The sequence below is a fragment of the Anomalospiza imberbis genome, chromosome 4 (assembly GCF_031753505.1).
Source record: "Anomalospiza imberbis isolate Cuckoo-Finch-1a 21T00152 chromosome 4, ASM3175350v1, whole genome shotgun sequence".
Lineage (NCBI taxonomy): Eukaryota > Metazoa > Chordata > Aves > Passeriformes > Viduidae > Anomalospiza > Anomalospiza imberbis.
The window spans coordinates 32,689,701-32,702,356 of NC_089684.1; the positions used below are offsets into that span (position 1 = coordinate 32,689,701).

Consider the following 12,656-nt stretch of genomic DNA (forward strand, 5'->3'; position numbering starts at 1 on the left):
ATTTTTTCTTCTTCCCGTTTGTCTGCAGAGTACTGGGCACACAGTGACTGGCAAGAAAATAAACACTTCATTACCCTGAATTTTAATTACACCATCCAAAGGAACTTCGAAGCACTTCATAATTAATTACTTATACAAAAACCTCGCAAGAGAATAATTAACCCCATTTTCCAGGTTTGAGATCTGAGGCCCTGTGCAGCTGCCCACAGGAAATCCGTCCAGAGAGCCAAGCAGAGGATCTTGGTTTGCCCTGAATTCTTTAACCACATCACACACACACTCAAAATTTAGCAAAAGTCAACACATTAATAGCCATGAATGGTCAGACTGCATAATAAAACATATAAAAGTGGTTATGCCTATAACAAAGTGAGTAGCTTCATAAAAACAATGGCAAATTCCAGAATAATTAATGTCAGCTAGCTGACCACTCCACTCCCATGACTCTTGATGCAATTTGGGGAACCAACTGCTTGCTGTTGCTTATATAAATATATATCCATGAAAGTTAAGGAGAAAAATTCACATTTTTTCAGATAGAAAACAAAATGCATCTGAGGACTGAATTGTTCTTTACAAGGTAGCTTCTTGAAGTTGAGCAGACTTGCAGACCAGCATTGGAAAGTGAGTAACTTTCCCAGGAGTATTACACCTGTTGTACAATTATCTGCTTGCCAACCTGCTCAGAAGAAAATTCCAGCAAAGAACTCTAAGTCACACCTACAAACTGAACTCCAAACTATGAGAGAGTCTTTGTTACAACATTGTCTTATAGTTTGGGGTTTTGTTGACCTTCTGAAAATTTGCCTGTTAATAAATAACTCAAAAAATGGTCATCAAATTTTTATCAACCCCTCACAAAAACCCCATTTTGCTGTACATGAAAACTCACAAGAAATTCAAGTATTGGTAGAAGCAATAAAGGCTTTTCCCCCACTTCAGCACTCTTGGTCTGTAAGTTCAGTTTTCATCTGGCAATTGCACAGATCACATATGCCAGACAAAGCATTTTGGCCTTTATCAATGATTGGATTATTCTATGATCTAGTTAGTGGAATGGACATGAATGTCTGCCTAACAACAAAAAAAACTGCTCTTTCTTTGTGAAGCACAGCTGATGCAGACACTAGTACAATTATTTCTTAGAGGTTAGCTATCAGCACAATGTCATGTGCTTTTCATGCTTAAAACAGTAGCAACACTTTATCTATACATATGTACAAGCCTTAGAAACTTGCTGCAAATAAAAAAATCAGCAGGCTATGAATGCTATTTATATATGTGTATATACAAATATATATGTCATATAAGGTGACGGCAAAAAAGAATGTGAAAAAAAACTACAAAATAAAATTTGGCCTTGTGTAGATTTTCACAGACACTAGAAAACAAAAACATACTAACAGATGAATAAATTTTCAAGAATCATTCTAGCATTTTGATATATTTAGGTATTTCCGCAGAATTTCCCCACACTTTACAGCAATGCTCACCTGATGAGCAGACATCCAGGAGGACTGAAGAATAAGTAGCTGACTTTCCACGTCAATGAAACATCAAAAATTATCTTTTCTATTCCTACATGAAGCACTCTGCCACCCCTCTTCACAAAAATGTAAGATGACTAAATCTTACCCAACACTGGACAGGATTTTTCCAGCTCTTTCTGAACACAGCTGTCTTTTCCAATATATTGAACTATTTTGCACCCATGATGATTCCAATTTTTCTTTAGCACTTTGTAAATGTTTTACAAGCTGTTATTTTTAAGTTATCTGAAAGGGCAGAATTCTAAAAACAAGTGAATAAGGTAAGCTAAGTAGTAAAATGTTTTAAAGTGCTCTTTAATGGATCCTCCTTTACAATTTGAACAGCAACTTTTCATATCTGACATAAAATCCATAGATATAAATCACATTAGAGGGTTATTCTTTCCCTATTATCAATCTCTGTCTCTTTATGGAACATTAAAGTCACATTTGACCTTAAAACATGATAAAATGGAAATCAAACTAGAATGTTTTGAAAAACATATAGTGAACTTGTACCTCTTTTAAAAAAGTCTCTTTATGATGTGATTTTGAACACATTATTCATTAAATACCAACAAGGATTTTCAAACTGTAGCTGTGACAAATGAAGAAAAAAAATTGTATTTTATTGTCCTGACATTTTCCATCAAAATACAACCAGGCTGTTATAAACTGGAAATAGAATTTCACTTTTCAGGAAATTCACCACATAATATGAACAGAAATTTGCAATTATACACCAAAACTGAGAGGCTCCCAAAGGCAGCAATCACATAAAATTATAACATCACTCTAGGAAGAACTCTGAACCATTGCACACTCTTTACACAATATATTTTGCAAACAAAAACAGAAAGAAGCCACAGTTTTGCCAGATATCTGTCACATGTATATATACTAAGTAAACCTAAGAAAGTTCTGCAAGAATAACCTTCTCTTTGATTATACAGGTGTCTCACCAGTTGTTCAGTGGTTCAGTTTCTACTCTCAATACAGCAAAACAGAAGATATTTCTCCACCTCCCTCTCTCCAATACTTAGAATACAAGAGTGAAAGAAGACTGGTTCCACTAAAAGAATCACAAAAAGACCCATCCTAAAGTAGCCAATCACCACTAGACTATTCTGAAACCACTCAAAAGTCTCTATTTCTCTTCATTTTCCATTTTCCAGATGCCAGGTTCACCTGATGCACTGCTTCCAAAGATGCAACACCAGGATATAGAGTGGTACACAGTCAATACTTCACACTAAATCCCAATCATTGCATTTATGTAAAATAGAAATCCAGTTTGATTTCTGTTTATGCACAATCTCAAAAAAGTATTTTTATGGCTTTATTTCTTTTTTAGTATTTCATCTCTTGCACCTGCAATGTGCACCCTTGTCATGCCAGAATATGGTTTTACAAATAAGATATACAGTTAAACAGAGTTGTCAAACCTTCCTTCCACTGCTGCCTTGGCCTACATGATTTTTGTTATCTATTTGGGCAAGTGTGCAATGAAACCGTAATCACAAAAGTAGTCCAGTCATACTTAGGATGAAACAAAGCATAGGAAGGATTAAAAAAATGCATTTTTGTATACACACCTCACAAGCTATCTCCAAAAAGTATTAAATTCAGTGACTGCTGAAAGTTTTACAAAGGGGAAGCATATTAAGCATGGAATAGAGGCAAGACCCTTGTTTTCCAGCCCTTCATCCAGGACAGAACAAAATCCTTTGCTTTGCCATTATCACAGAACGGGGCTTTTCCTCTCTCCCATTGTCTGCCCGTACAATACTGCAGGCAATTTGAACACATAGGTTATCTAAAGATTCATTCTAAGGAACTGGAATTCTGAAGGGCCACAAGGTCATCCAAAAGGCAAGTTATAGATATGAAAATACATTATGTTCTGTATGCAGGAAATATTCCAGAAATACAGACAGGGTGAGTTAGTCTATTCTGCCTGTCTGTATTTCTGAAGAGCAGGATTAACCTAGTTTTTAGAACTATTTTATCTTTGATCTTTACAAAAACGTCAAGTAAAAGACTTTTTTCTGCATGCTACCACCTGCATTGCAATTTTGGGGCTGCAGAGGTGCATCCCCAAAATTACAATGCAATGCTTTCTACAGGAGATTCAAAAGTTTAATAATGTATGGTTTTTAAAAGAAATGTTGTACCTTTTTACTTTTATTCTTCACCTCTGAGATCACGGAACACTTTTATATATGCCAGTTCCTTTGTCTAATTTAGCTAAAAGCTACTGGCTTTGTGAACAGCCTGTCTCACTGGGTGTCACTTAGGGGGAAAAGTCATCCATAAGATAATGCACAGTCTTGCCACTAATGCAAATTCCCTGCAAATAACGATATTTTAGTAAATGAAGGAGCTCCTCAGTCCTCTGCTTTCACAGATTTTTGCACTTGACCTCTGACCTGAGGTATAAAGTCTGGACTAAAAATGCTACCCAGGGAAATCTTACGAAGACTCCTGAATAAGACTTAGAAAAATGAAAGCTTAAAACCTCAACAGCGAACAAAAGTCAACCAATGACAACATCTGACAGCCACCGTCAATTCTGAAGTGATGCCTCTGTCATCCAACGACTCCAAGTATTGATTTCTCTCAGCATGAAAAAAGCTTAAGCCAATGAAACAGATATAGCATCATCCCCCCGATAATAGCCATCAAGGTTAACACCAGCGGAACACTTATCAAAGTATCTTTTCTATTTCTTCTTGTTTTAATGGACTGAACACAATGCAATGGCTTCTCATCTCTTCAACCCATGGTTTTCCAAACCTCATTTATCCACTTTTCCAGTCTTTTATCTGATTTCAACATTAAAAAGAATCTGTATCTAAATCAACTGTTTGTAATACAAATGGAGCAGGGGGAGAATGAAAACAAAAGTAGGTTTACAGCCAGACATTCCTGAGGGGGGAAAAAAAGGTTCATTTAAAATAACAAGAGGAGAAAAAAAAGCATGCAGTTGACTTAGATCACACCAAACACAGACTGGGAAAACTATGGTCATGACCAGAAAAAAAAAACCTACCACAAGCAATTTGGGTTTGTGATTAGAGAGAAATGCAAGGATCTCAAGAGACATCTGGCTTTAATAATGCTGAGTCAACAGCCTTATTTTTTACCTTCAAGTCTCACAGAATTAAGCTTTAGTAAACCCAAATAAACACTAGGCAACAGTACTTTTATGCAGATTGCGTATTTCAAGTGAACCCAATTTAGTACAGTAGACAAACTAATGTGAGTTCAACTGGAAAAAAAAGCAGCTGTCAGAATAAAGAAATAATGAAGAGAAGAGACAAATCAAATCAGATTTCCTCTGCAGTGTCCACTAGCACCACAGACCTTTTTCTAGACTTTTTCTTTGATGCTTATCTAATTGATATTTTTTGTGCGACAGTAGCACCCTCGGATCAGAATCAAAGACGAAGCTTTGTACAAACAAGTAAGATCTCTTCCTTTTTGCTAGAAACTGGGATTTGTTACGCTATTCCAATCTTCTAACTCTCTAAGCATCACTGCTAACCACTGGCATAAACAATATGCATGGAGAAATGTCCTTCTCAAATCCAATGACCTGTTTTTACTGTAGTTATGTACAAACATTTTGCATTCAAATCATACACTAGGATAGGAAGTTTCCTCCCCTCCTTTTTGCAAATACAGTTTTCAGTAGCCCCTTCATGATGCTCTAGTTTAAAACAGTCCAAGAGCCTAAAGGCAACACATTTCAGCAATAAATTTAACATTTTTTGGGTTCACATCTTTTAAGAACAAGGCATTTTTCCAGCTAGAAAGAATCCAAGTACCATTCCCTAAACTCTAGAAACAGTAAAGCTCAGCACTCCTGCACAGGTGGCTCTGTGCTCTCAGGTTCGATATTAAGCAAAGGAGCCAGGGATGAGTTCTTCATCCATTCCCCAAACAAACTATATAACCCTTGTCTCAGTCAATGGCTCCAACACCAGCACAGAGATTAGTGCTGTATTCACTCCAGTGCAACAAGCAAATCAAATCCATGAACAGCTTATGGAACTGACACACTCCCTTATTTTATAAGGAACATCCACTCTGTCCAAAAAAATGACATATACTTACATAATCTAAGGATTCACTACACATTTTTAGTGAGGGCCAAATTAAGGTCACACTGGTTATTTCACAGGTGTTGGATACTTGCTATCTTTTCATATTGATCTTTCTATGCAACTTAAGTTTTAAAAAGGGGGTAAAAGGCCTTTTAATCAACTGAAAACATAAGTACTGGAGTAGGCCAAATACAAAGCTCTGGAATGTCCTCATTAATTCCCTTACTGTGACCACCACCACTGCAACTGCCTCATTCCACCGAGGCACAGCAAGGATTTCCATTGCCTTGAAGGTGGGAACAAAGCAGTTCAACAGTTTTGGTGTCAACAGCCGAATGACTACTTCCCCAGGATTCAGATTTCCAGACACCCCGCTGCCAGCACAGTTCTTTTACAACTCACAGCACCAACACTTGGCACAGGAGTGACACCTGAACAGACTGAAAGTCACTTGCAGTTCGGATGGCACAGTTAAACCTGAAATGAAGTCTCCAAGAGCAGGTAACACACACCAATGAGGATGTTTGAACAACACAGCTTACTAGTTAAGAAGCCCTTAAAGGTACAACATAAAAAGCAATTTTTCACAAGTTTTGTATCCAATTAATTCTGAGCAATTTTTCATACTAGTGGCAAAAGGTACATTCCTGTAAGTGGGGAAACAATAATACCTTAAAACATAGAAGAAATGGACATTCTCAGTAAGTGGAGAAATGTAGCCAGAATGATTCAGACAAGCAGATAAACCAAAGAATTATTTGGTACCTTATTACAAAATACATTGTACCACTAGTTTCTCTCATAAGTGGTATGGAGCAGTTTGTAATAAAGTTCCAAATAAAGTCACTATAAATGTGACTTCAGTCTCTGGCTATTAAAAAAAAGTGAAAGGCATTTGCATGACTTAAAATGCTTTAACTTCTATAGCTATCAAAGAGACAGCTATAGATACATAGGTATATCAGCATTTAACACCTGACTTATGTTAATGGTCTCAACACTTACCTTGGAGAAATTGTGTATTTCTATACAGTATTCATTAAGAAGTCACATTCATGCTGTATGTAGAATTCCAAGCAAAAATTATCAACATGCCTCTGTTGATTTTCTTATTTATTGCTTGATATGCCTGCTACATCACACTTACTACATTTCCCTATAAATTTGCAAAACACACAAAGAAAATTCATTTCCAGCCAAAAACCTCTTCATAAACAGTTTCCAAGCTTATGTAAAATTCCAGCTTTGCAAAAGGCAGAAAGATTAGCCCCTTGAGATATCCCTGCAGCCTGGGGTCTGTGTTTCTGGTTCTATTTTATACATAGCTCCCCCCAAACACTTTTCAGCTTTTCCTGTTTAGTGTCTTGGATTCAGAACACAACTCTGATTTTAATCCAGGAGTTTGAGAATGTATCCAAATCTATCAATTCATGAACAAAGAACAGAGAGATCACATTCATTTGAGATAACAAGCATTGAGGCATAATAATTTCCTATCTTGCCATGATGGGTTGCATGCCAGCGACAAGCACATCTTTAATAAACATCAGTTCTTTCAATACCACATCGTTTTCAGACCTGACTGGGTCCCTAAAGATGTCCCTTATGAGGCTTAGTGGGGGGAAAAAATTAAAAACGTGTAATTGTCCTTACAAACACAAATTCATTGCCCAAAAGGTAACTCATCTGTCCTTCACCAGTTTCTACCATGGTTACTCCAAGAGCTAATTTAGTGGTCTTGATGTCTGACAGTTGAGGACCTTTGCAGCCTCTCACAGAGGAGACTAATCACCCTGCCTGGCATGTATCCTTGAGCAACACTGCTAAATAGTACAAACACAGATTTGCTGGCAAAGTGTTTCCTTCCCACACATGGAAAAAAGCCCTTTAGTTAATAACCTTAAGTCATCTTCATCTGCAGAAACATTTTAATTAATTACTAATGAAAAGTATTATGGGTGGGTTTTGGTTTGTTGGGTTTTTTTTTGGTCAGAAAAATTTCAAATTACTAGACAGAATCTGTGAAAAAAGGAGGATTACGTGGAATTTTATTTTAAAGTCTATTCAAGAATAACATGTTCAGAGCTGCCAATTTTCAAGTTCCTAACTTACACTCAAAAATTGCTCTTTACCTCTTCATAAAATAAGATTCTTGAGAGGCTTATTCTTTCCAGGACCAAATATTTTAAAAACAAGATCTTTAGATTAAGATGATGAAATAGCAAAAAAAAAAAAAAAAACCCACCAACAACCCAACCAACCAAACAAAAAAAAAACCCACAACAAAACAAAACCAAAAATAAATAGAAGCAAAGAAAAGTATTTTTAAAATATGGTCTATATGGTCTTTTATACCAGTTATTCTTTAAAATCATTCCTAGTTACTTACTTTGGAAACATGTTAAGAGTCACAATCCCAGCTTTGGCTTAATCTCTGCCTAATCTTAAAGCCTCCTGTCAGAGTTCCAAGAGCATCAAACTATAAAAAGCAAATTGTTTTAACCTCTTTTTTCCCCCTCCTTTTTTCCAGTATTCTATGTTTTGTGTTTCATTCCACCTAGAGCATGAGACCTTTTCCTTTATGTCTGATTCTAAAGCATTAAGGTAACATGATTTTTAATTTTAGAACAGCATGAGATGTATATGAAGCGTTTTTAATTAACATTTTTTAATTCAGAAAAATTTCTACCACCCTTGAAAGGTTGAAATTTGTCTCTAAAAATTGTTTAGGGCAGGATATTTTAATTTCTTTTATAACTGAGTGATATTACTATTCATAAAAAGACACATTTGAAATACTCCTATTACTGAAAGCATAAGACAACAGCCTCTGGGTTTCTTTGCAGAAGTCTTCAGTGAAAAAGAACATTCATACAACTCTAGATCCTCATACTGAGCAAAATGGAACACAGATTGATATTGCTCTAAATTTTTTTTTCTTGCTCTTTTGGTGTATATGGAAAGATTGCAATGAGGCAAGAGAAAGTATTACAACTACCACAGATGCTCCCTTCAGAGAAATTGAGAACTATGTAGCACCAAGCACTTTCTACTGGCATAATCCTTTATGTTGTCAATTTTAATTTTAAAAAATATATTATACTCCCTAAACAATTTTTTTACCTTTACATATGAAAAGGTAAGAGCCACTTCCTAAATTTTATCTTTATTTCTAATTTCAATGCTACTTTTCAGAACTTGTGATATATACCAGTTTCAAGGTTCTTGTTGAGTTTTGATTTTGGCTCTGTTTAAGTTCAGCATACAAGATTTTTCTCTCTGTTTTGGATTTGTTTTTTTAAAATGGCATGAGGGTGATTTCATAGTAGCCTTCAAGACCATTATCAGCATTTTGTACCAACAGCTGAACACAGGGATGTTGGTGTAAGACCACAAAACAGATTACACATTCCAACTGCACAAATCCTGCTTAACTAGACTGTGCTAATTGACTTTAATTCAGTGTAAAATATTAGGTTCAGTACTTGGAGCTTGTTATGTTTAGAGCACAACAGCCATTCAGGATTAAAAAAAGCAACACAAATTCTGTGGATTTTTTAAACACAAATCTGTGCTTTGGTGTGAATTACAGTTCACTCATTAAAATTATAGGTTTTGAAATAAAGTACAGTGACTAATCAGAAACAGCAGCTTCCACCAAGCATGCACAAAACCGAAAGAAACTACTGAAATTACATAAAATATTATATAAAACACATGTAAGCGACAGTTATTGGACATATCAAAGAGCCATGTAACAACATCTCTCACATACTTTAACAGCTTCAGTTACACTCCAGCCAATAAACTACTTCTAATACTCCAACTTTCTGAACAGCTTCAAACAACTGTGATTCAAAAATAACCCAGGAAACATTCCTCCCTCCTCTCATACTGACCATATGAAATTGCCTTGCAAAACAGCATTGGGCCAGTGCCAACATGAGTGATGCTGGCTACAGGGCTCTCAACAGCTGCTTAGAAATGAGATATTTGGGGTTTCTAACAGGCAAGCACAGGAAAAAATAATCAACAATATTTTAGAAGTCAGAATATCTGATTTTTTTTTCTTTTGTAAATGTTCCCTTAGGACCAAGGGCCAGCATAGAGCCAGCACAGGTGAGGATGGCCCAGTCCTGCTGGTGGTTGTGGAGAGAGGACAGGGCCAACCCTGGCCTCTGGTCCCAAGTTCTGACAATATTTGTTCTGCACATTCTCTGTAATATAGCAACCCACCCAGTGACTGAGAATTTTGCTTGCTTTATCTGTCAAGGATTGGCATCAACCACAAAAGATGGAATCTCAAACTGCTCTAAGGACAACAGACAATTCAGGATAGTTTTGTAAGACTTAAATCTTGAGTTTCTGCAAGGACAGGCAGGGAAAAGGCTTGAAGGAGCACAAACATCTCAAAAACCATTAGGTCATATTCTTGGCATTACTATTTAGACTTAGAATTTGTTCCTGTAATTTTTTTACAGTAAAAACCCCAGAATCTTTGCACTAGGATATAAAAGGAAAACAAAAATGGAATGATGATCAAAGCACTTGCACTGCTCATCATAGTCACTATCATCACATTCCAAGCCCTATTTCCAAGAGATATCAAAATCTTTTCTTTTAAGATTAAGAAATCTTTGAAGATGCATTTTCTAAATAGTGGATTAATAACAGGGACTTTGAAATGTGAGAAGGAAACAGGTGGGAGGGAGGAGTGGTGAGAAAAGTAACAGGAAATATCTTGTGTGAAGGAATAGTGAGGACAGTTTGGTTTTCTGATTGGTAAATCTTTCTAAGGATTGACTCTGCCACTTCCAGTTGGACTCCAGATTAACAGTGAAATCCAAAGGTTTCTAAGTCGCTTGGAAGCTTTTCTGACAAAATAATCACCAGAAGAGCAACTTAACTGCCTGACACATCTTCCTTTTCATGACCTGAGACCATCTCCAAGGAATTGGCTCAGCTTTCTCCCATTTAGGTCCAAGAGAAAAATCAGTGGATAGACTCATCCTGTAAACGCTTTGATAAAAGAATAACATGAAGCAGGTGGGAAAAGATTTTTAACTCTGTTACAGTGATTCCCACTTTAAATACAGGGAAGTTAAGATAAAAACCTGGACTGCAAAGCAGTGAGGTAGAAGAGGCAATGTGAAAGGACTTTTCAAGTCCAGTTAAGAATTCTGATTAGTGCAGTCTTGTTCCATTTCCTGGAAAGCTGCATAGACCTACTCAGAAACAAATGGCTACCTTTGGAAAAAATTAGGAATATCACCCCTGGATGGATGTGGCTTGACAGTTCTCCACCATTTTCACCTCCCTGGATCCCAGACATCCCCATCTTCTACAAACTACAGATAATTTTATCAATTTAGTGGTAAAATCTTTAAGCAATTACTATCTCTTTTCAACCAGCACTCATGAAGGTGTTTATTTCTGCACGTACAATATTTTGCATTCATAATGGAGGATTTTCAGTGAAAGGCTGAAGCTTTCAATGGAACAAGAAAGTAAATTATTCCATTAAATGCAACATTTTGTACCATTTTCTCCTCAATAATATACTAAAAGAGCAAAGAGAAGACTACATTATGGAAGAAATACAGGTAACAGTCAAAACCTTGACTCTCTAAGTGCTTTCAGTCACTATTAACAAACAACTTCAAACATTTTCTAAGCATCTCAGTATGTTGTCCCAAAGCTGATTTTAATAAGTCACCTACATGAACATCAAAAAAAAAACCTGTAGGTATCAACTTTGTCATGCCTCAATCAGGAGACCGCATTAACTACAAAATAAGACAATTCCTACTATGATTTTAGTCCAAACAAGAAAATTATGAGGGTAACCACAGCTGACTTAACCAAGAAGCCATAGGTCAAGACAGGTAGCTACTCAAAATATGGACCACAATTTCAATTCATTACTCTATAGGGTCAGGTATGCTACATCTTTTAGGCCCATCCAAACCTGGTTTGGGGTTGCAAATCAATTTAATGTGAAGATACTTGTTCTTCCTTTCCTATATAGAAATATCAGTGTGCACATGCTTGGGTAAATAATGCAGATAAAAAGCACACTTTGCGACTGTAGTAAGATTCAGATTTCAAAAAACAAGCTCCTTTTACATTCAGCTCCAGGCAGTAGCTTAATGAGTCAGTAAATGAGTGCATACTGCAGATACACAAACTTGTACATGGTTTGTTCTTGTACATACAGCTGCAAAGTGAGCTGCCTTCATAAAGTCACTTCTAAATTTGCATTTCAACCACCAGACACTACAAAACATATTTTACAAGTAACACTAATAACAACATCCTAATACCCGTATGCACCAGTCTACGCCAGGATTGAAAAGCCTTTACATGAAATCCAGCTATAGGCAAGGGGATGGGCTTTAACCCAACAACCTGAACTCAGGTCAGTCATAAATAGTGTTTGTAACTTCGCTGCTTTTTCCAGGAAAAGTCAAATGAGAGAAAAACCACGCAGAGAAAGCACTAGCGTATAGGGAATTATTTTACAATTTTGTGACTTCTTTCTTCAATTTCTGTTATAAAAAACCTTCTTACATAAAAACAATACTTTTGAAAATGAAATTGTATTTAGAATATTCAAGACTACTGCCTAAAGGCTGTCAAATACATCTGGACTACAAATGATAATATGTTGAATCAAAAGCTAACACCCATTTAGCAATCAGATGCATATTTCATCCTTAATGAAGGCCTGAAAAGAAGAGTTCACTTTATTCTGGATGCAGGTATCAAAGCAGATCTCACAAAGCAACACAGACGCATCATCTAAGGATCTTTTTCACATTAAGAATCCTATTAGAAGGAAAACACTAAAAGGTAATTGAATTTCCCTCAGTTATCTTCATCTCTGTCAGCTCCTGCTACAATAACTTACTCTCCAGAGCAGAGATAACTCAATTCTGTCCAGCAAGCATATGTTATGAATCTCCAAAGCAAACTTGTCTAAATCATTCTGGTCTTCTATCAAGGTTGACTGTAGATA

General features: G+C 36.3%; 1 protein-coding gene across 2 annotated transcripts in view; it reads right to left on the bottom strand.

The window, feature by feature from the left end:
* The window catches only part of LRBA (LPS responsive beige-like anchor protein), a 363,194-nt gene that overhangs the window by 212,856 nt on the left and 137,682 nt on the right, over positions 1-12,656 (bottom strand). For both annotated transcript variants that reach the window (XM_068187837.1, XM_068187836.1), the window contains one exon: positions 1-47. This exon is cut by the window's left edge and continues 120 nt beyond it. In XM_068187837.1, coding sequence (XP_068043938.1) covers positions 1-47 — 47 coding nt within the window. The remainder of the gene's footprint in view (positions 48-12,656) is intronic.